Raw genomic sequence first — 24979 nt, 5'->3', positions numbered from 1 at the left:
GATAGGCTAGTTGATAGGATTGGAACCTAGGTTGCATAACTTTTTTGCGGTAGAGTTAGCAATACACCTAGCAAAACCGTAGTTGCACATTTAGATATATTACTTTCTTGCATAGGTTTTGACTAGGTGGAAATAGAGGCCTTAGTTTGAAGTAGAATGTTAAGGTGCCTAATTCACACGCCCTCTTAGGCGTTACGGTCCCTTACAGATTTATCATGAAATGTATTTTTGTATTATACCTGTTCGGTGTCCTAAATATTAATGTTCTTTCCTGTAAGTTTGGTCAAACTTGAAATGATTTAACTTAGGACAAATCTAAAACATCACTTATTGTCACATCCGATTTTAAGGATAAAATCGAATGCAGAATCCTATGTGTGCCCAAGAATTAGTTGCACACATAAGATGACAAATTACATTGTATCAAGCTCAGTGTTTGTTACATAACGAATAATAATCCATACAAAGGAAACAAAAATTATCAAAGTAGCGGAAACTTAAGTCCTAATCTTCTAGTGAAGCCTCCAAACTCCACAGGGGCGGTTGACTAGTGAACAACAAGTCTAGCAATCCTCAGAAAAAGTCATCACAACTGCCATAATCTGTTACCCATCCAGAATTTTTATTCAAGTAATGAAAATAAGCAAGCATAAGTACATCTCGTACTTAACAAATATAATATGGGGTTCATGAGGCTCAAAAAGGTTAGACACTGGTTTACAACGATTAGCATTTTAATGAGTCAAATTTTAGCATTAGCAGCAACAAGTTTAGCGGTGCCCCAATTAATCACATGAAACTGATAACATGAATATTGAGATAGCATTTAAAAACATCATCAATCATTTGTCATTATTTCATAAGGAGTCCAGGTTGCTCGTGTCCGTGAGCACGACTGTTATAACCGTTTTTAACACTCTGCAGATGTTGTACATCTTTACCCATGAGTCATGATTTATCCTTTCGCCCAAGGTAGCTAGTCTCTTGACCCACTTCCAAGGAAGGTCGCATGGTTCACTATGAAATCTTTTAAAGATTCGTCTAACAAGTTAGGGCCGCTAGGTTTCTAATCGGCTAGCAGATGTAGAAACCCCTTTCAAATGGCACAATTCCTTCATGGCTATACTCATAAGAATAGAGGTTGTCCTACACCCGACTCGGCAAGCCCCTTTTGCGCCCTTTCGGATAACCACTAATAAGCCAGAAAAGGTCCTCATACTTGACTAAAGCCAGAGCCATATAACACTCATGGTTGTACTATAAGTCCCAGGTGATCACTTAAAGATAAGTCCTTAGGGAGGACAAGAGTGTCACAGAACTGACCAATTTATAAGAGCACAAGTACAAAAACAATCGCCGAAACGATCAAATTCTCGAACTTGAGCCCATATAAACCCGGTAGTCAACCAAAATCTCGAAGGATTTCAAACCAACTTGCATACAACCAAGATCACAATAATTCAACATAACATATCGTACGTTACAACATTTCACAGATGTTCGCAAATAGATTACATCATCACAGAGTCATCGTTATTACAAAACAAGTCTTGTAAAACATGCAGAAGCAAATAGTTTAACTCACACACCAGAGTTCAAATACACATACTGGTTCGCTGATCATAGCCCGCAAAAGCATTCAGATAAGAGAACAGAGATCATGCCCATGATCTAGTCTTCATCACCCGCCAGGTGGAGACAATACTTACAGAATCCCTGATATAGGAGGTCATCTGCAACAAGAGGGAATAAACCCTGAGTACGGGATTGTACTCAGCTAGACTTACCCGTCGAAAACCAAACAAATAACACCAAGGATTATGCATAGCTTAATGTAGTGGATCTGACTGACACTTTCTTTTTGTGGAAAAGCATAAGTAATAAGATCAACTCTTAACCTGAACTAGCAGTGACTTTTAGCCATTAACCTGTCAACTATATTAGCACCTGTACTAAGCAATCATTTTATTAGGGTGCAAACATTAATAACCATATCAGGTATTCATTGTGGCAACCTTATCATCATCTTCCATTTAACCATATCGTTAAATTAATTGAATCTACGTTGCTGCTGCTCAGTCAAGTTCTCACTATCCGGGAGAGACGACGATTCAAATCGATTCCTATCCAGCTGGAGGGTTATTCCTAACACAAACCCTGCTTCCCCCGTCAGGGTCGCAAACAAGTCACCTTTGGTACAACTCAGGAGAAAAATAAAAGAAAAGATGCGGGTCCGGGCCGCCCTGCATTTTTAGAGAACCACTCTGCCAGGAAGTGCAGGATTTTAAGCACCTAACTCCCCTTGGACTTATGCCAATGGTTCTCCACACATCCTTACTACCACCAAAATGCATCCAACCCCCACGGTTCCCGGCCTGAGTTGAGCTACTCGGCTTCGCAGTCGAAATGACTTATCCGGCCAGCTAAGTGTTAGGCTGCGTTCAACATGACATGAGGATGTACAACGTATCAGTGCTTAAACGACTCAGATGGAGTCACTATGTCCAAACCTACACAAGACTCCGCCCGATCTTATTTCATTATTAACATGGTTCTTTTCCACGATAGCAAATATAGCCAACCATGATCCACCTCATCCTAAAGCTCGCAGGTGATAGGAAATCACCTGACTTCTACCGCACTAAGCAAGGCTAAGCATTTAATCCGTTCCTGAACTTAAATTGGATTCTAGTGCGATATCTGGACAAGGAGGGATATATAATGTAGCAATTGGTTCCAACCAATTCCTATACTTAATGCATCATCAATGAATAAAAGATACTCAATGTATTTGTGAAAACATGGGAGGCTTAATATGCTCTGGGGCTTGCCTTTCAGGAATGAGGAAGGTTGGTGGTCAGGGCACTCGGGCAACTCTTTCGCGGCGGCTGCTTTGTCGGCTTCCTGCAGCTCGGGCTCCTCCTCCTGGTTGGCTCCCTCGAACTCCAGCAACGTCACTCCCTATGGCACACCTATTGCATGAATGCATAAGATAAATATCATGGATGCACATGAACGAATGTCAGGGATGCTCAGGGAATGCACATGTTCGCTGTAGTTTGCATAATCCAACTTAAGCCCTATTCAAATCACTTTTACTTACCAAGTTTATACAACCTAATGTATAATTGCTCATCTTCAGTTAATGACCTAGCACCTGCACCTAAGCATATTCTCAAGTTAGGCTAACCCCTAAACAATCAACGGGAACATTACATCAAGCATACACTCAAGCATTTGTATTTCAGCAAAATGAAGACTATGTAGCGGTACAGTAACTAGCCATAACTAGAGATTTATAAATCCAAATGACATGCAACAAGACAAATCACTCGAACCGGCTTTTCTTCAAAGGTCAAATCAGATTTTAACTCGATATCCCCCAATGGAACTCTCTCTTCAGGGACGCGAAGACATTTCTTCAATTGGGATACATGAAAGACATTGAAGATAGCACTCATCTCAGGAGGTAATTGAATCTTGTACGCCACCTTACCACTTTGTCCAATGATTTCAAACGGACCAACATATCTCGGCGCAAGCTTTTGCTTCACACCAAAGCGTTGGACACTCTTCATGGGTGAGACTTTCAGATAAACGAAGTCTCCAACTTCGAACTCAATAGGTTTTCTACGTCGATCAGCATAACTTTTCTACCTAGCTTGAGCTGCAGCCATGTGGGTTTGGATAGTACGGACTTGTTCTTCGGCTTCTTGAACAAAATCAATTCCATAATATCTCCTTTCACCGGCTTCTACCCAGTTCAACGGGGTTCTACACTTCCGGCCATACAAAGCTTCAAACGGTGCCATCTTGATACTCTCTTGATAACTGTTATTGTATGAGAATTCACCTAGGGGCAACCATTTTTCCCATGAGCCCTTAGCTGAGATGACACATGCTCTCAACATATCTTCTAAGATTTGATTCACTCGTTTAGTTTGCCCATTGGCTTGAGGATGATAGGCAGAACTTCTTACTAGCTTAGTTCCTAACAATCCATGTAAGTGCTCCCAAAAGTGAGCAGTGAACTGTGGTCCTCTATCCGAGACAATAGTACGAGGGATCCCATAAAGTCGGACTATCTGATTGAAGTACAACTCCACATAGTCGGTTGGACGAAAATCTATGCGGACAGGAATGAAGTGTGCAGACTTGGTCAGACGGTCTACAATCACCCAAATTGAGTTAAAATTCCTTTGCGTAGTAGGGAGTCCAACAATAAAATCCATACTGATCTCCTCCCATTTCCAACCTAGAATAGACAGTGGCTGAAGTAATCCAGCTTTCATGTGCACAGCCTTAACCCAACAACAAGTGTCACACCTAGCCACATAAGCGGCTATCTCTTTCTTCATTTTGGTCCACCAAAATCGAGGCTTCAAATCATGATACATTTTGCTACTACCAGGATGAATAGATAATTTAGAGGAATGGGCTTCGGATATGATTTGATTTCTAAGCTCTCTATCCTTCGGAACTACCAACCTATCCTTGAACCATAACACGCCTTCCTCATCTACTCGAAAATGTTTGGTTTCTTGCTCTTTCATCTTGTGCTTGATGTGAAACACACCTGCATCTGTCTTCTGTAGCTCGATAATTCGACTCTGTAGAGTACAACTGATAGTGATGTTGTGAAGGACTATAGGATGAAGGAGCTTTGACAAATGGACATCACTTTCCATCAATGAGTGGCAATGAGATTTCCTACTCAAGGCATCCGCTACGAAATTTGCCTTGCCAGGGTGATAGTGCACTTGGAGGTTATAATCCTTGATCAACTCGAGCCATCTTCTCTGACGCATATTCAACTCTGGTTGAGTGAAGATGTACTTGAGTCTTTTATGATCAGTGTAGATGTTGCACACATTGCCAAGTAAATAATGTCTCCAGCCTTCAAAGCATGAACAACAGTAGCGAGTTCCAAGTCATGCGTTGGATAATTCACTTCATGCTTTCGAAGTTGGCGAGAGGTATAAGCAATGACTCTACCCTCTTGCATAAGAACACCTCCTAACCCAATACCTGATGCATCACAGAACACATCAAAAGGTTTCTCGATATCCGATTGTGCCAAAACCGGAGCCGACATTAGAAGAGTTCGTAGGGTATGGAAAGCCGCATCACACTCGAGAGTCCAGACAAACTTCATGTCTTTCTGCAGCAACCGAGTCATAGGCTTGGCTATTTTAGAGAAATCTGGGATGAAGCGACGATAATAGCCAGCCAACCCTAGAAAACTCCGAACCTCGTGCACCGAGATTGGAGCCTTCTAGTTCAACACTTATTGCACCTTGGTGGGATCAACCATAATTCCACCATCGGACAACACGTGTCCCAGAAAAGGTACCTCATGAAGCCGGAATTCACATTTGTTGAACTTTGCATACAACTAGTGTTCTCACAATCTAGTGACAACCACTCGCAAATGTTCAACATGGTCTTCTTCGTTCTCCGAATAGACCAAGATATCATCAATAAATACCACCACAAATTTGTCCAACTCGGGCATAAACACCGAATTCATCAGATACATAAAATGTGCAGGGGCATTGGTCAATCCAAAAGACATAACAAGGTACTCATACAGACCATATCTTGTAGAGAATGCAGTTTTTGAGACATCCTCAGGCTGAATCTTGATTTGATGATACCTAGATCTCAAATCAATCTTGGAAAAGACTTTTGCTTTAGACAACTGATCAAATAAGATATCTATGCGTGGCAGAGGGTACTTATTCTTGATTGTAACTGCATTCAAGGGTCTATAATCTACACACATGCGTAGGCATTGATCCTTCATCTTCACAAAAATAGCTGGGCACCCCCACGGAGATGAACTAGGACGGATAAGGCCTTTCTTTAGAAGTTCATTCAACTGGCTCATAAGTTCGGCTAGTTCATTGGGAGGCATTCTATATAGCCTTCTACAGATGGGCGCTGTACCAGGAAGCAACTCTATCTTGAACTCCACTTCTCGATCCAGGGGCAATCCAGGCAAATCATCGAGAAAAACATCCGGAAAGTCACACACGACAGGAATATCTGCCAGAGACTTTGCTTGCACCGCATTAGTCATGCAAGAAAGATTGATGTCCCTGGGTAGCTGTACTAGAAAACCCTCCTGATTACTAGGATCTCTGAGCATGACTACCCTAGTCGATGTATCAATAAGCACTCCATGACGGCTCATCCAGTTCATTCCCATTATCACATCGATACCTAGCCCCGGTAAAACTACCAGATCAACCTGATAACTTCGCCCCTCTATCTCAAATTGCACATCCCCAACTACCAGCTTGGTTGGGATAGTACCACTAGCAGCCCTAATACAATAACCCTCACCCTCAACAGTATATGTTTTCTGCATAAACTTGGATGCAAATGCTGGACTAATAAAGGAATGCGAAGCACCCAAATCAAATAGTACAATTGTGGGGTGTTGATCAATCAGAAACTTACTAGCAGTCACTACCTCTCCTGAAGGAATCTCAGTAATATTAGTGTGGTTCACCTGCCCCTAACGGCCACCTTGGTAGTTGTTCTTCTTAGGGTAAGGACACTTCCTTGCCCAGTGACCAGTCTTGTTGCAATTCCAGCACGGCATGTTGCTTGGTGGCACACTAGAACTGCCTTGACTGGTAGTGCCCTTGGGAAGAGCAACTATAAATGCCTTACGAAACCCAGTCTTGGTGGGATTCTTCTTCAGCGGTGGGCAAAACTTAGCGGCTGACACTGGAGGACGGAATGGAGCCCTCGGTGCGACTGGAGCCTTAGATTGTGAGGCGCCCGCCTCATAGGCCCGCTTATGACTTTTCGAAGCAGCATACACAGCATTGTTGTTCTCTTGCGATAAGGCATCACTCACAAACTCATTAAAAAGAGCACACTTGCAATTTCCCATGGTCTTCATCAATTTGGGGCTAAGTCCCTGCTTGAAGCTAGCAATCTTCTTGGCATCGGTGTCCACAAACTCGGTAGCATACCTTGCAAGGTTGTTGAAAGCCTACAGGTATTCATTCAAGCTCTTGTTCCCTTGGGTCAGCTTCATGAACTCTGTATGCTTGATCGCCAGGAGACCAGGAGGAATGAAATTTCCCCTGAAAGCAGACTTGAACTGATCCCAAGTGATTTGGGCATTAGCGGGCATAGTGGACCGATGATGACTCCACCAAATGCTAGCTAGCCCATGCAGTTGGTGAGATGCGTACTCAGTCTTCAGCACCTCAGTCAAGCGGAGCAGATGGAACTTCTGCTCAAGAGTATTCAACCACTCATCAGCTTGTAGAGGCTCCTCAGCCTCCTTGAAGATTGGGGGTTTCGTGTCAAGGAAATCCTTGAAATCACTGTATTGATTTGGTTCCGGTCCTTGGCATAGACCCCGACCATCCCGATTCGTAATCGTACGGGGGGCCTCAGCCATAGTGCGCTGTCCTTCCGCAAGCATTGCTATTAATTCCGTTGGTGTGGGTGGTGGTGGCGGTGGAAGATCATCATCATCACCCGCACCGGTGGAACGAGTACGAGGCATCTGCACAATGCGCAACCAGTAATTATTGATGATGTTAGCACATTGGAGAGGAACAATGTAATTGTGCCAAACTGAATTTACTGACGAGAATGAAAACTTCATACAATAAACAGAGGCAATAATTCATTCTCCAACCACCACATCATCAAGTAGATTACTAGCGCCATACGCAGTGCATTCCAACATGACAAGTTTTAAACTTAACCATTACGATACGCATCCCGAAGGGAGCGAATTAAAGTACATTACATGCTGAGTTCGAATTTAAAAGGGTACATCCAACATCAGTCTTCGTACTTAAGTTCATTACATCAATGACTGCAAAAGCTTAACTAGTGAGACTTGCTAAAGAACTACTCGTCGAAGTGATCGCTGTCCACATCGGAGACACCTTGGACTTCTTCTGGGTCTTCCTCTTCTTCTTTATCTGCTGGCTCAGCTACATTGTCATCCATCTGCATGTCCTCTTCTTCATCATCGGCCTCAATCACTTGAGGTCCACCCACATTTGGATACCTTGGTATGGGGCAAGGAATAGGAAACAGATGGTCGTGTAGTTGAGGGTGCTCAACCTGAAGCTCTTCAAGCTGTTCTTGTAGTGCTTGCTCCCTTTGAAAGGCGTTGTGGTTAGCCAAAATCCAACCCCTATGTCTTTCTTCTGCTAACTCTAAAGCTGCATCTCTGTGACAGGTCACACGATCCAATTCTTGTGCAGCCTCATCTCTCTCAATAGTGAGGTTCATCAGCTGGTTATGAAGCTCGTCTCTCTCGCGTGCTGTTTGACCCCACTATTGCAGATGATAATTTGCAATACCGCGAATCTCCTCAACTTCTTGCTGAGCTCTTCCACATGCATCCGCCCTATGGCGATACTTGCGGGCACGCAACCTGAACTAGTGCTGGGCTGCCATTGCCTTGCCAGCTTCGTCTAGAGCACTAGAGAGGGTGTTTTGCCTAACTTGACAAAGCTTCAAGACTGCCATCATAGCACTCATTCCAGCGTTGTCACTCTGCACGCGTTCGCCATGGCCTCGAACCAAGGCTTGACCAACGTCCTGAGTCCACTCAGCCTCAGTAGGAGACACTCGGGGAATGGATGAAGCAGGTCCACCCACTAACTCATCCCCGAAGCTCTGTGCTATATCCATCAGCACATCAAGGGCAGCAACCTGACCGGCTTCACATGGGCTTCGTCCATCAGTCTCAATGCTCCACCCATGCCACAATGGTCTTGTGGGGTTTTGCGGCACTACAAAGGTCACGACATACCATGGTACATCTCCCAATGGTACGCCTGCCTCCACGTGTAGCTGGGTGCCTCCGGGTACCCAACTGAACTGAGCACCCTCCAGAGCAAGGTGGGAGTACCGAACTGGTCCAAAAAGGTGCTGCTACTAGTAGGAAACACGGGCATGGCCATCTATATCAAAAAGGGATACAATTCACGTGAGAGGATTATTTTGCTAAGAGATTGCACTTTACACTTGGGATAAGCAATTATAAGGGAGGGAGTAATGCAATATGAATGACATGAGTGAATATGATGCATGCGCGTTCCGTACGTCCTCACAAACCTATGAAAATTTAAGCTTTAGCGGAATATACGGTGGCATACATACGTTCTCTCAGTTAATGGTAACTAGTCGATCTACACGGTGCGTTGTTAGCGTACCTACAGAAAACTTCATTGCAGCCCAACCCAACAAGATATAATGCTAATAATCACAAGTAGTAACTAAGATACTCTCCATATATAGATCCCCTGATATATATACTTCGATATCCAAACTACCCGACAAATGTACCCACAATTAAGTACCTTCATATATACATGTATACAACATGTAAATACTCTAGTAACCACAACTAGCTCTCCCCTAGACCGATGGTTGGGCGGTCATGCTCTCGCAACTCACACTTACCTTAGAGTAGAGGCAATTGATCCATACATTACCATTCAAACGAATGGCACCCATGCAATATCACGCCGCATGGACGACGAAATAGAAACAATCAATTCCCCAAGTTAGTCATTATATATAAGCCACCTAGAAGTCCTTAAGTGGGCTATAAGGGATGTGATCACCAGTATACCATAAAAATTTTGATTTTTGAACACTTATATATAACTATAAGATGGAAAAATGTTTTTACAACAAAAGCTTTTGTTTTAAATAGCCGTAAGACATGTTTAATGTTGAATCTAGCTCTGATGCCAGCTGTCATAGAACCGACCAATTTATAAGAGCACAAGTACAAAAACAATCGCCGAAACGATCAAATTCTCGAACTTGAGCCCATATAAACCCGGCAGTCAACCGAAATCTCGAAGGATTTCAAACCAACTTGCATACAACCAAGATCACAGCAATTCAACATAACATATCGTACGTTACAACATTTCATAGACGTTCGCAAATAGATTACATCATCACAGAGTCATCATTATTACAAAACAAGTCTTGTAAAACATGCAGAAGCAAATAGTTTAACTCACACACCTGAGTTCAAATACACATACTGGTTCGCTGATCATAGCCCACAAAAGCATTCAGATAAGAGAACAGAGATCATGCCCATGATCTAGTCTTCATCACCCGCCGGGTGGAGACAATACTTACAGAATCCCTGATATAGGAGGTCATCTGCAACAAGAGGGAATAAACCCTGAGTACGTGATTGTACTCAGCTAGACTTACCCGTCGAAAACCAAACAAATGACACCAAGGATTATGCATAGCTTAATGTAGTGGATCTGGCTGACACTTTCTTTTTGCGGAAAAGCATAAGTAATAAGATCAACTCTTAACCTGAACTAGCAGTGACTTTTAGCCATTAACCTGTCAACTATATTAGCACCTGTACCAAGCAATCATTTTATTAGGGTGCAAACATTAATAACCATATCAGGTATTCATTGTGGCAACCTTATCATCATCTTCCATTTAACCATATCGTTAAATTAATTGAATCTACGTTGCCGCTGCTCAGTCAAGTTCTCACTATCCGGGAGAGATGACGATTCGAATCGATTCCTATCCAGCTGGAGGGTTATTCCTAACACAAACCCTGCTTCCCCCATTAGGGTCGCAAACAAGTCACCTTTGGTACAACTCAGGAGAAAAATAAAAGAAAAGACGCGGGTCGGGGCCGCCCTGCATTTTTAGAGAACCACTCTGCCAGGAAGTGCAGGATTTTAAGCACCTGACTCCCCTTGGACTTGCGCCAATGGTTCTCCACACATCCTTACTACCACCAAAATGCATCCAACCCCCATGGTTCCCGGCCTGAGTTGAGCTACTCGGCTTCGCGGTCGGAACGACTTATCCGGCCAGCTAAGTGTTAGGCTACGTTCAACATGACATGAGGACGTACAGCGTATCGGTCCTTAAATGACTCAGATGGAGTCACTATGTCCAAACCTACACAAGACTCTGCCCGGTCTTAATTCATTATTAACATGGTTCTTTTCCACGATAGCAAATATAGCCAACCGTGATCCACCTCATCCTAAAGCTCGCAGGTGATAGGAAATCAACTGACTTCTACCACACTAAGCAAGGCTAAGCATTTAATCCGTTCCTAAACTTAAATAGGATTCTAGTGCGATATCTGGACAAGGAGGGATATATAATGCAGCAATTGGTTCCAACCAATTCCTATACTTAATGCATCATCAACGAATAAAAGATACTTAATGTATTTGTGAAAACATGGGAGGCTTAATATGCTCTGGGGCTTGCCTTTCAGGAACGAGGAAGGCTGGTGGTCAGGGCACTCGGGCAACTCCTCCGCGGCGGCTGCTTCGTCGGCTTCCTGCACCTCGGGCTCCTCCTCCTGGTTGGCTCCCTCGAACTCCAGCAATGTCACTCCCTCCGGCACACCTATTGCATGAATGCGTAAGATAAATATTATGGATGCACATGAACAAATGTCAGGGATGCTCGGGGAATGCACATGTTCGCTGTAGTTTGCATAATCCAACTTAAGCCCTATTCAAATCACTTTTACTTACCAAGTTTATACAACCTAATGTATAATTGCTCATCTTCAGTTAATGACCTAGCACCTGCACCTAAGCATATTCTTAAGTTAGGCTAACCCCTAAACAATCAACGGGAACATTGCATCAAGCATACACTCAAGCATTTGTATTTCAGCAAAATGAAGACTATGTAGCGGTACAGTAACTAGCCATAACTGGAGATTTATAAATCCAAATGACATGCAACAAGACAATTTGGAAAGCTTATGAAATTGTCTACAATTCATTTCAGACCTCAAAGCATGATTCAACACTTTACCAAGTTGAATTCTTTGATCAACAGAACTCTGTCCTCCCAAGACAGAGAGTAAGCAAAACTAGAACCTAACTTTAAACAGCTGTAGTTTCTAAACCACTGGGCCAAATGCCCTCAAATTTTGACAGGAGCTAGATACATAAATTATCCACAACTCTTGTATTCATCACATTCATTGCAAATCAAAATATCATGGGGAACTTTCTAAAGTTCCCAGATCTATCCAGAGGGACATAATGCAAACGAAATAATTATTAACTTATGATGTAAACAAATAATTGGACAAAACTAACTCTACTCACTTATTACACATATCACAAGAATACCATAAAGTAGGGTGTTCATCACCAAAACATTTCTTTTAATACCTTTCTTAATTTATTTAATTAATTAGAGGAAATGGTAAACATATATGAAAAGTACACCATTAAATCTACAAAAATTACAGTAGATACTACATGCTCTAAGTAGACTACCATAAAAATTTCACACCATTTGAGTAAGTATAACAGTCTACACAAAAATAATAAGGCATAATGGCTTAAAATGGCATAATTAGGAAACCTTAGTGAAAAGTGTCAAGCAACAAATTTCATATTTTTCCTAGCATCCTTAAGGTACTAAGATACTACCCACCAAGTTTCATGGTCATAGGATTCCTAGATAATTTACAAACATTCATACAAGTATCCATCAATGATAAAAGGAAAATCTATAACTCAAAAACTATACATGCAATGACTCTCAAATTTTAACCAGAGCTTCTACTAAGCAAGACTAGCTTACCCACAAAATTTCATAATTTTTGGATCACAGAAACTCAAGATATGATTTAAACAAGTTTGCATGCATCATCACTAGAGCAACTACACGTGCTAGAGAAAGACGAAACGAAGGCTAGGGAAGAAGGAGGGGTGCGGTGATGCGTTGGCCACGACGAACCACAACTCCGGTGAGGTATGGCCATGGCTACAGCATGGGAAAACTGGCCACGGGTCCTCACCTATGGTCGATTTGACGCTACAAGTTGGTGGAGCTAAGCAAGGCGAAGCTTCTGGCTAGCTGGAGTGAGGCAGGACGTGACGACGAGTGCGCGCGAGCTTGGCGGGACAATGGCGGGGCGGTGGCTCCGCTCCAGTGCTTTTGGCGAGCAGAAGAAGTGAAGGAGGATGCAAAGCGCATGCGGAGGGCAGCAGGGCATGGGCTTTGCAGTGGACAGCGATGTTAGGCCGGCCACGGCGCTGGCCTGCGCGGTCAGGCGGCCGGCAACGCGCGGCGCCACGCGGCGGTGAAGGTCTGAACGGTCGGGTCACTGTAGCGATATGAAATTTCGATTCAGTGCTCCATGGTGACGACTGACAGTGAGACTTGACGACGTTTGATCTCTTAAACCGTGACGAGTGAGTGGAAGAAATGTACATGAAAGTTGTAGAGTTAAGATAGGGCTCCAACAATGCTTGAGAAACCAACAGCTAATTCTCCATGGATCATGAGTTGTATCAAGCCAAAGTTGGCTCAATCAAACTGAAACTGCATTTAGGACTTAGAAAATTTTTCAAGTGTTGAATCAACCATCAACATAGACTTGTGGGTCCTTTTTGAACATGTTGTGCACATTTTCATGACTTGACTTCTAAACAAAGTTTGTTCCTTATCAAATTTGCTACAACTTTGTTTTAGGTTGCTTAGACATGCAAACATCCTAAGCTACACTTTTTAAATAGTCAAACAAAAGGGGTTTAGGGGTCAAAACAAGTCAAACCACTTTTTGAAATCCTATTTAGGCAACATGATCAATATGAACAATGTTCCAATTGGCATTCTAGGTGTCACTAAGTTGCTTAAGAGAATTATTAGTCACACAACACCTAGGTCACACAAGAATCAAGCATCGTATGTACTGAAACAATGAAAAACACATGAAAGGTTACATCTGTTTCATAGTCATGTTTCACATGTTTCATGATCTTGTTGCATAGTACTCCCTTCGTTCCTTAATATAAGCCATATAGTTTTTAGCACCAATATTAACGCACAGCTTGGGAAGGATGTGAGACCGAGGAAAAAAAGAAAATCAGGCTATCTTCTCTCTCCCAATCAGATTGCTTCCTAAATCTAAGGGATTAGTTGGGACACGTGCTATGTATGGTGGGAAGATTTCCAAACTAATCGGCGTGGGAGCTGATACGTACCTATATTTTAGAATTTTCTTTAGAAATCTATATGGCTTATATTAAGGAACGGAGGGAGTATGAACTAACCATATTTCACTAAAGTGAGTGGCACATGTTGCACTTAAGTGTTGCACACTTTTCATTTCATACTAGGAACAACACACATGAAATATGCAACATGTTGCAATGTTTCAAAATCATGTTTCATGTGATATAAGCTTATGAATGAATGAATGATGCTCATGTTCATGAAATGCAACTGCAAATGTGGAAGGCAAACACCTGGGGTGTTACAGCCCTCCCCCCTTATAAAAATCTCATCCCGAGATTTGAAAAGCGTACCATTGTTGATAGAATTCTTTATAACCATCCCTCAAATAATCTTCCCTTTCCCACGTTGCATCATGTTCACTACCCTGATTACTCCACATGACTTTGTAAAACTTGACCACCCGACTTCGAGTCACTCGCTCACGAGTGTCAATCACTCAAACCAGCTTTTCTTCAAAGGCCAAATCAGATTTTAACTCAATATCCCCAATGGAACTCTCTCTTCAGGGACGCGAAGACATTTCTTCAATTGGGATACATGAAAGACATTGAAGATAGCACTCATCTCAGGAGGTAATTGAATCTTGTACGCCACCTTACCACTTTGTCCAATGATTTCAAATGGACCAACATATCTCGGCGCAAGCTTTCGCTTCACACCAAAGCGCTGGACACTCTTCATGGGTGAGACTTTCAGATAAACGAAGTCTCCAACTTCGAACTCAATAGGTTTTCTACGTCGATCAGCATAACTTTTCTGCCTAGCTTGAGCTGCGGCCATGTGGGTTTGGATAGTACGGACTTGTTCTTCGGCTTCTTGAACAAAATCAATTCCATAATATCTCCTTTCATCACCGGCTTCTACCCAGTTCAACGGGGTTCTACACTTCCGGCCATACAAAGCTTCAAACGGTGCCATCTTGATACTCTCTTGATAACTGTTATTGTACGAGAATTCAACTAGGGGCAACCATTTTTCCCATGAGCCCTTAGCCAAGATGACACATGCTCTCAACATATCTTCTAAGATTTGATTCACTTGTTCAGTTTGTCCATTGGTTTGAGGATGATAGGCAGAACTTCTTACTAGCTTAGTTCCTAACAATCCATGTAAGTGCTCCCAAAAGCGAGCAATGAACTATGGTCCTCTATCCGAGACAATAGTACGAGGGATCCCATGAAGTCGGACTATCTGATTGAAGTACAACTCCACATAGTCGGTTGGACGGAAATCTATGCGGACAGGAATGAAGTGTGTAGACTTGGTCATACGGTCTACAATCACCCAAATTGAGTTAAAATTCCTTTGCGTAGTAGGGAGTCCAACAATAAAATCCATACTGATCTCCTCCCATTTCCAACCTGGAATAGACAGTGGCTGAAGGAATCCAACTTTCATGTGCACAGCCTTAACCCGACAACAAGTGTCACACCTAGCCACATAAGCGGCTATCTCTTTCTTCATTTTGGTCCACCAAAATTGAGGCTTCAAATCATGATACATTTTGCTACTACTAGGATGAATAGATAATTTAGAGGAATGGGCTTCGGATATGATTTGATTTCTAAGCTCTCTATCCTTCGGAACTACCAACCTATCCTTGAACCATAACACGCCTTCCTCATCTACTCGAAAATGTTTGGTTTCTTGCTCTTTCATCTTGTGCTTGATGTGAAACACACCTGCATCTGTCTTCTGTAGCTCGATAATTTGACTCTGTAGAGTACAACTGACAGTGATGTTGTGAAGGACTACAGGATGAAGGAGCTTTGACAAATGGACATCATTTTCCATCAATGAGTGGCAATGAGATTTCCTACTCAAGGCATCCGCTACGACGTTTGCCTTGCCAGGGTGATAGTGCACTTGGAGGTTATAATCCTTGATCAACTTGAGCCATCTTCTCTGACGCATATTCAACTCTGGTTGAGTGAAGATGTACTTGAGACTTTTATGATCAGTGTAGATGTTGCACACATTGCCAAGTAAATAATGTCTCCAGGCCTTCAAAGCATGAACAACAGTAGCGAGTTCCAAGTCATGCGTTGGATAATTCACTTCATGCTTTCGAAGTTGGAGAGAGGTATAAGCAATGACTCTACCCTCTTGCATAAGAACACCTCCTAACCCAATACCTGATGCATCGCAGAACACATCAAAAGGTTTCTCGATATCCAGTTGTGCCAAAATCAGAGCCGACGTTAGAAGAGTTCGCAGGGTATGGAAAGCCACATCACACTCGGGAGTCCAGACAAACTTCATGTCTTTTTGCAGCAACCGAGTCATAGGCTTGGCTATTTTAGAGAAATCTGGGATGAAGCGACGATAATAGCCAGTCAACCCCAGAAAACTCCAAACCTCGTGCACCGAGATTGGAGCCTTCTAGTTCAACACTTCTTGCCCCTTGGTGGGATCAACCATAATTCCACCATCGGACAACACGTGTCCTAGAAAAGGTACCTCACAAAGCTAGAATTCACATTTGCTAAACTTTGCATACAACTAGTGTTCTCGCAATCTAGTGAGAACCACTCGTAAATGTTCAACATGGTCTTCTTCGTTCTCAGAATAGACCAAGATATCATCAATAAATACCACCACAAATTTGTCCAACTCGGGCATAAACACCGAATTCATCAGATACATAAAATGTGTGGGGGCATTGGTCAATCCAAAAGACATAACAAGGTACTCATACAGACCATATCTTGTAGAGAATGCAGTTTTTGGGACATCCTCAGGCCGAATCTTGATTTGATGATACCCAGATCTCAAATCAATCTTGGAAAAGACTTTTGATTTAGACAACTAATCAAATAAGATATCTATGCGTGGCAGAGGGTACTTATTCTTGATTGTAACTGCATTCAAGGGTCTATAATCTACACACATGCGTAGGGATTGATCCTTCTTCTTCACAAAAATAGCTGGGCACCCCCACGGAGATGAACTAGGATGGATAAGGCCTTTCTTTAGAAGTTCATTCAACTGGGTCATAAGTTCGGCTAGTTCATTGGGAGGCATTCTATATGGCCTTCTATAGATGGGCGCTGTACCAGGAAGCAACTCTATCTTGAACTCCACTTCTCGATCCAGGGGCAATCCAGGCAAATCATCGGGAAAAACATCCAGAAAGTCACACACGACAGGAATATCTGCCAGAGACTTTGCTTGCACCGCATTGGTCGTGCAAGAAAGATTGATGTCCCTGGGTAGCTGTACTAGAAAACCCTCCTGATTACTAGGATCTCCGAGCATGACTACCCTAGTCGATGTATCAATAAGCACTCCATGACGGCTCATCCAGTTCATTCCCATTATCACATCGATACCTAGCCCCAGTAAAACTACCAGATCAACCTGATAACTTCGCCCCTCTATCTCAAATTGCACGTCCCCAACTACCAGCTTGGTTGGGATATTACCATTAGCAGCCCTAATACAATAACCCTCACCCTCAACAGTATATGTTTTCTACATAAACTTGGATGCAAATGCTGGACTAATAAAGGAATGCGAAGCACCCGAATCAAATAGTACAATTGCGGGGTGTTGATCAATCAGAAACTTACCAGTAGTCACTACCTCTCCTGAAGGAATCTCAATAATATTAGTGTGGTTCTCCTGCCCCTGACGGCCACCTTGGTAGTTGTTCTTCTTAGGGTAAGGACACTTCCTTGCCTAGTGACCAGTCTTGTTGCAATTCCAGCACGACATGTTGCTTGGCGGCACACTAGAACTGCCTTGACTGGTAGTGCCCTTGGGAAGAGCAACTGTAAACGCCTTGCGAAACCCAGTCTTGGCGGGATTCTTCTTCAGCGGTGGGCAAAACTTAGCGGCTGACGCTGGAGGACGGAATGGAGCCCTCAGTGCGACTGGAGACTTAGATTGTGAGGCGCCCGCCTCATAGGCCCGCTTACGACTTTTCGAAGCAGCATACACAGCATTGTTGTTCTCTTGCGATAAGGCATCACTCACAAACTCATTAAAAAGAGCACACTTGCAATTTCCCATGGTCTTCATCAATTTGGGGCTAAGTCCCTGCTTGAAGCTAGCAATCTTCTTGGCATCGGTGTCCACAAACTCGGTAGCATACCTTGCAAGGTTGTTGAAAGCCTGCAGGTATTCATTCAAGCTCTTGTTCCCCTGGGTCAGCTTCATGAACTCTGTATGCTTGATCGCCAGGAGACCAGGAGGAATGTAATTTCCCCTAAAAGTAGACTTGAACTGATCCCAAGTGATTTGGGCATTAGCGGGCATAGTGGACCGATGATGACTCCACCAAATGCCAGCTGGCCCATGCAGTTGGTGAGATGCATACTCAGTCTTCAGCACCTCAGTCAAGCAGAGCAGACGGAACTTTTGCTCGAGAGTATTCAACCACTCATCAGCTTGTAGAGGCTCCTCAGCCTCCTTGAAGATTGGGGGTTTCGTGTCAAGGAAATCCTTGAAATCACTGTATTGATTTGGTTCCGGTACTTGGCGTGGACCCCGACCATCCCGATTCGCAATCGTACAGAGGGCCTCGGCCATAGTGCGCTGTCCTTCCACAAGCATTGCTATTAATTCAGTTGGTGTGGGTGGTGGTGGCGGTGGAAGATCATCATCATCACCCGCACCGGTGGAACGAGTACGAGGCATCTGCACAATGCGCAACCAGTAATTATTGATGATGTTAACACATTGGAGAGCAACAATGTAATTGTGCCAAACTGAATTTACTGACGAGAATGAAAACTTCATACAATAAATAGAGGCAATAATTAATTCTCCAACCACCACATCATCAAGTAGATTACTAGCGCCATACGCAGTGCATTCCAACATGACAAGTTTTGAACTTAACCATTACGATACGCATCCCGAAGGGAGCGAATTAAAGTACATTACATGCCGAGTTCGAATTTAAAAGGGTACATCAACATCAGTCTTCGTACTTAAGTTCATTACATCAACGACTACAAAAGCTTAACTAGTGAGACTTGCTAAAGAACTACTCGTCGAAGTGATCGCTGTCCACATCGGAGACACCTTGGACTTCTTCTGGGTCTTCCTCTTCTTCATCTGCTGGCTCAGCTGCATTGTCATCCATCTGCATGTCCTCTTCTTCGTCATCGGCCTCAATCACTTGAGGTCCACCCACATTTGGATACCTTGTTATGGGGCAAGGAATAGGAAATAGACGGTCATGCAGTTGATGGTGCTCTACCTGAAGCTCTTCAAGCTGTTCTTGTAGTGCTTGCTCCCTTTGAAAGGCGTTGTGGTTAGCCAAAATCCAACCCCTACGTCTTTCTTCTGCTAACTCTAAAGCTGCATCTCTATGATGGGTCACACAATCCAATTCTTGTGCAGCCTCATCTCTCTCAATAGTGAGGTTCATCAGCTGGTTATGAAGCTCGTCTCTCTCGCATGCTGTTTGACCCCACTGTTGCAGACGATAATTTGCAATACCGAAATCTCCTCAACTTCTTGCTGAGCTCTCCCACATGCATCCGCCCTACGGCGATACTTGCGGGCACGCAACCTGAACTAGTGCTGGGCTGCCATTGCCTTGCCAGCTTCGTCTAGAGCACTAGAGAGGGTGTTTTGCCTAACTTGACAAAGCTTCAAGACTGCCATCATAGCACTCATTCCAGCGTTGTCACTCTGCACGCGTTCGCCATGGCCTCGAACCAAGGCTTGACCAACGTCCTGAGTCCACTCAGCCTCAGTAGGAGACACTCGGGGAATGGATGAAGCAGGTCCACCCACTAACTCATCCCCGAAGCTCTGTGCTATATCCATCAGCACATCAAGGGCAGCAACCTGACCGGCTTCACATGGGCTTTGTCCATCAGTCTCAATGCTCCACCCATGCCACAATGGTCTTGTGGGGTTTTGCGGCACTACAAAGGTCACGACATACCATGGTACATCTCCCAATGGTACCGCCTGCCTCCACGTGTAGCTGGGTGCCTCCGGGTACCCAACTGAACTGAGCACCCTCCAGAGCAAGGTGGGAGTACCGAACTGGTCCAAAAAGGTGCTGCTACTAGTAGGAAACACGGGCATGGCCATCTATATCAAAAAGGGATACAATTCACGTGAGAGGATTATTTTGCTAAGAGATTGCACTTTACACTTGGGATAAGCAATTATAAGGGAGGGAGTAATGCAATATGAATGACATGAGTGAATATGATGCATGCGCGTTCTGTACGTCCTCACAAACCTATGAAAATTTAAGCTTTAGCGGAATATACGGTGGCATACATACGTTCTCTCAATTAATGGTAACTAGTCGATCTACACGGTGCGTTGTTAGCGTACCTACAGAAAACTTCATTGCAGCCCAACCCAACAAGATATAATGCTAATAATCACAAGTAGTAACTAAGATACTCTCCATATATAGATCCCCTGATATATATACTTCGATATCCAAACTACCCGACAAATGTACCCACAATTAAGTACCTTCATATATACATGTATACAACATGTAAATACTCTAGTAACCACAACTAGCTCTCCCCTAGACCGATGGTTGGGACGGTCATGCTCTCGCAACTCACACTTACCTTAGAGTAGAGGCAATTGATCCATACATTACCATTCAAACGAATGGCACCCATGCAATATCACGCCGCATGGACGACGAAATAGAAACAATCAATTCCCCCAAGTTAGTCATTATATATAAGCCACCTAGAAGTCCTTAAGTGGGCTATAAGGGATGTGATCACCAGTATACCATAAAAATTTTGATTTTTGAACACTTATATATAACTATAAGATGGAAAACATTTTTACAACAAAAGCTTTTGTTTTAAATAGCCGTAAGACATGTTTAATGTTGAATCTAGCTCTGATGCCAGCTGTCATAGAACCGACCAATTTATAAGAGCACAAGTACAAAAACAATCGCCGAAACGATCAAATTCTCGAACTTGAGCCCATATAAACCCGGTAGTCAACTGAAATCTCGAAGGATTTCAAACCAACTTGCATACAACCAAGATCACAGTAATTCAACATAACATATCGTACGTTACAACATTTCGCAGACGTTCGCAAATAGATTACATCATCACAGAGTCATCGTTATTACAAAACAAGTCTTGTAAAACATGCGGAAGCAAATAGTTTAACTTACACACCCGAGTTCAAATACACATACTGGTTCGCTGATCACAATCCCGCAAAAGCATTCAGATAAGAGAACAGAGATCATGCCCATGATCTAGTCTTCATCACCCGCCGGGTGGAGACAATACTTACAGAATCCCTGATATAGGAAGGTCATCTGCAACAAGAGGGAATAAACCCTGAGTACGAGAATGTACTCAGCTAGACTTACCCGTCGAAAACCAAACAAATGACACCAAGGATTATGCATAGCTTAATGTAGTGGATCTGGCTGACACTTTCTTTTTGCGGAAAAGCATAAGTAATAATGATCAACTCTTAACCTGAACTAGCAGTGACTTTTAGCCATTAACCTGTCAACTATATTAGCACCTGTACTAAGCAATCATTTTATTAGGGTGCAAACATTAATAACCATATCAGGTATTCATTGTGGCAACCTTATCATCATCTTCCATTTAACCATATCGTTAAATTAATTGAATCTACGTTGCCGCTGCTCAGTTAAGTTCTCACTATCCGGGAGAGATGACGATTCGAATCGATTCCTATCCAGCTGGAGGGTTATTCCTAACACAAACCCTGCTTCCCCCCATTAGGGTCGCAAACAAGTCACCTTTGGTACAACTCAGGAGAAAAATAAAAGAAAAGACGCGGGTCGGGGCCGCCCTGCATTTTTAGAGAACCACTCTGCCAGGAAGTGCAGGATTTTAAGCACCTGACTCCCCTTGGACTTGTGCCAATGGTTCTCCACACATCCTTACTACCACCAAAATGCATCCAACCCCCATGGTTCCCGGCCTGAGTTGAGCTACTCGGCTTCGCGGTCGGAACGACTTATCCGGCCAGCTAAGTGTTAGGCTACGTTCAACATGACATAAGGACGTACAGCGTATCGGTCCTTAAACGACTCAGATGGAGTCACTATGTCCAAACCTACACAAGACTCCGCCCGGTCTTAATTCATTATTAACATGGTTCTTTTCCACGATAGCAAATATAGCCAACCGTGATCCACCTCATCCTAAAGCTCGCAGGTGACAGGAAATCACCTGACTTCTACCGCACTAAGCATGGCTAAGCATTTAACCCGTTCCTGAACTTAAATAGGATTCCAGTGCGATATCTGGACAAGGAGGGATATATAATGCAGCAATTGGTTCCAACCAATTCCTATACTTAATGCATCATCAACGAATAAAAGATACTCAATGTATTTGTAAAAACATGGGAGGCTTAATATGCTCTGGGGCTTGCCTTTCAGGAACGAGGAAGGCTGGTGGTCAGGGCACTCGGGCAACTCCTCCGCGGCGGCTGCTTCGTCGGCTTCCTGCACCTCGGGCTCCTCCTCCTGGTTGGCTCCCTCGAACTCCAGCAACGTCACTCCCTCCGGCACACCTATTGCATGAATGCGCAAGATAAATATCATGGATGCACATGAAACGAATGTCAGGGATGCTCGGGGAATGCACATGTTCGCTGTAGTTTGCATATTCCAACTTAAGCCCTATTCAAATCACTTTACTTACCAAGTTTATACAACCTAATGTATAATTGCTCATCTTCAGTTAATGACCTAGCACCTGCACCTAAGCATATTCTCAAGTTAGGCTAACCCCTAAACAATCAACGAGAACATTGCATCAAGCATACACTCAAGCATTTGTATTTCAGCAAAATGAAGACTATGTAGCTGGTACAGTAAACTAGCCATAACTGGAGATTTATAAATCCAAATGACATGCAACAAGACTAATTTGGAAAGCTTATGAAATTGTCTACAATTCATTTTCAGACCTCAAAGCATGATTCAACACTTTACCAGGTCGAATTCTTTAATCAACAGAACTCTGTCCTCACAAGACAGAGAGTAGGTAAAACTGGAACCTAACTTTAAACAGCTGTAGTTTCTAAACTACTGGGCCAAATGCCCTCAAATTTTGACAGGAGCTAGACTACATAAATTATCCACAACTCTTGTATTCATCACATTCATAGCAAACCAAAATATCATGGGGAACTTTCTAAAGTCCCCAGATCTGTCCAGAGGGACATAATGCAAACGAAATAATTATTAACTTATGATGTAAACAAATAATTGGACAAAACTAACTCTACTCACTTATTACACATATCACAAGAACACCAGAAAGGTAGGGTGTTCATCACCAAAACATTTCTTTTAATACCTTTCTTAATTTATTTAATTAATTAGAGGAAATGGTAAACATATATGAAAACTACACCATTAAATCTACAAAAATTACAGTAGATACTACATGCTCTAAGTAGACTACCATAAAAATTTCACACCATTTGAGTAAGTATAACAGCCTACACAAAAATGATAAGGCATAATGGCTTAAAATGGCATAATTAGGAAACCTTAGTGAAAAGTGTCAAGCAACAGATTTCATATTTTTCCTAGCATCCTTAAGGTACTAAGATACTACCCACCAAGTTTCATGGTCATAGGATTCCTAGATAATTTACAAAAATTCATACAAGTATCCATCAATGATAAAAGGAAAATCTATAACTCAAAAACTATACATGCAATGACTCTCAAATTTTAACCAGAGCTTCTACTAAGCAAGACTAGCTTACCCACAAAATTTCATAATTTTTGGATCACAGAAACTCAAGATATGATTTAAACAAGTTTGCATGCATTCAAAAACACCTTTCAAGTTCCTATTTAATTCATCCAAAATTTCTACATCATGTGCTCAAGACATATTTTTCTTAAATACTAGACCTCACTGTGAGTCTAACAAAATTTGAATCACACCATTTGGATCTACACATTTGGAGTTACAAAATTTACAAAACAGCATTCAAAACTAGAAATTTGAACTATCCTATGAACAAGCAGTCACTGACAGTGGGACCCGGTTGTCAGCTGGACCCGCTTGTCAGTGAGACAAAAACAGGGGAGAAGGCGTTTGATGTCGCGGCGGTGGTCTTGCTCGCCGACGGTGACTCCTCCGGTGAAACCGACGGCACCGGCGTGTTCCCACAATGATGCGCACCCATCCATGCCTTCGCTTCAACCTCTACCGAACCCTCGGTACGTCGGCCATGGCACACGGCGGCTCGGCCATGGCGCATGGCGGAGCTCCGGCGAAGTACGGCGCCAAATGCCCAGTTAAGGTGCACGTAGGCTTCCTGGGATCATGGCGGACCGACCTATGCTACCGCTACAGGCTGTGGTGAAGTGCTCGAGCGTGGCCATGGGAGGTCACCGGCGGCGACCATGGCACGGCGGTGCGCGGCCGTGTTTCGGCTCGGCTGGACTGGCTTCGTCGTAGCATCATCTCTAGAGCAACTACACGTGCTAGAGAAGATGAAACGAAGGCTAGGGAAGAAGGAGGGGTGCGGTGATGCACTGGCCACGACGAACCGCAACTCCGGCGAGGTATGGCCGTGGCTACGGCGTGGGAAAACTGGCCAAGGGTCCTCACCTATGGTCGATTTGACGCTACAAGTTGGTGGAGATGATGGAGCTAAGCAAGGCGAAGCTTCCGGCTAGCTGGAGCGAGGCAGGACGCGACGGCGAGCGCGCACGAGCTTGGCGGGACAATGGCGGGGCGGTGGCTCCGCTTTGGCGCTTCTGGCGAGCAAAGAAGTGAAGGAGGAGGCAGAGCGCGTGCAGAGGGTAGCAGGGCGTGGGCTTTGTGGTGGACAGTGGCGTCAGGCCGGCCATGGCGCGTGGCCTGCGCGGTCAGGCGGCCGGCGACGCGCGGCGCCACGCGGCGGTGAAGGTCTGAACGGTCGGGTCACTGTAGCG

The 24979-nt window shown here is 43.5% G+C and overlaps 1 protein-coding gene across 1 annotated transcript in view; it reads left to right on the top strand.

The window, feature by feature from the left end:
- Positions 1 to 24214, top strand: part of LOC136454714 (probable protein phosphatase 2C 33) — a 91473-nt gene extending 67259 nt beyond the window's left edge. The window contains exon 2 of the mRNA XM_066455036.1: positions 24092 to 24214. Within this exon, the coding sequence (XP_066311133.1) occupies positions 24092 to 24214 (123 nt within the window). The remainder of the gene's footprint in view (positions 1 to 24091) is intronic.
- Positions 24215 to 24979: the final 765 nt, after the last annotated feature.

Source organism: Miscanthus floridulus, chromosome 5, assembly GCF_019320115.1.
Source record: "Miscanthus floridulus cultivar M001 chromosome 5, ASM1932011v1, whole genome shotgun sequence".
Taxonomy (NCBI): domain Eukaryota; kingdom Viridiplantae; phylum Streptophyta; class Magnoliopsida; order Poales; family Poaceae; genus Miscanthus; species Miscanthus floridulus.
This window is presented reverse-complemented; position numbering and strand designations above follow the sequence as displayed.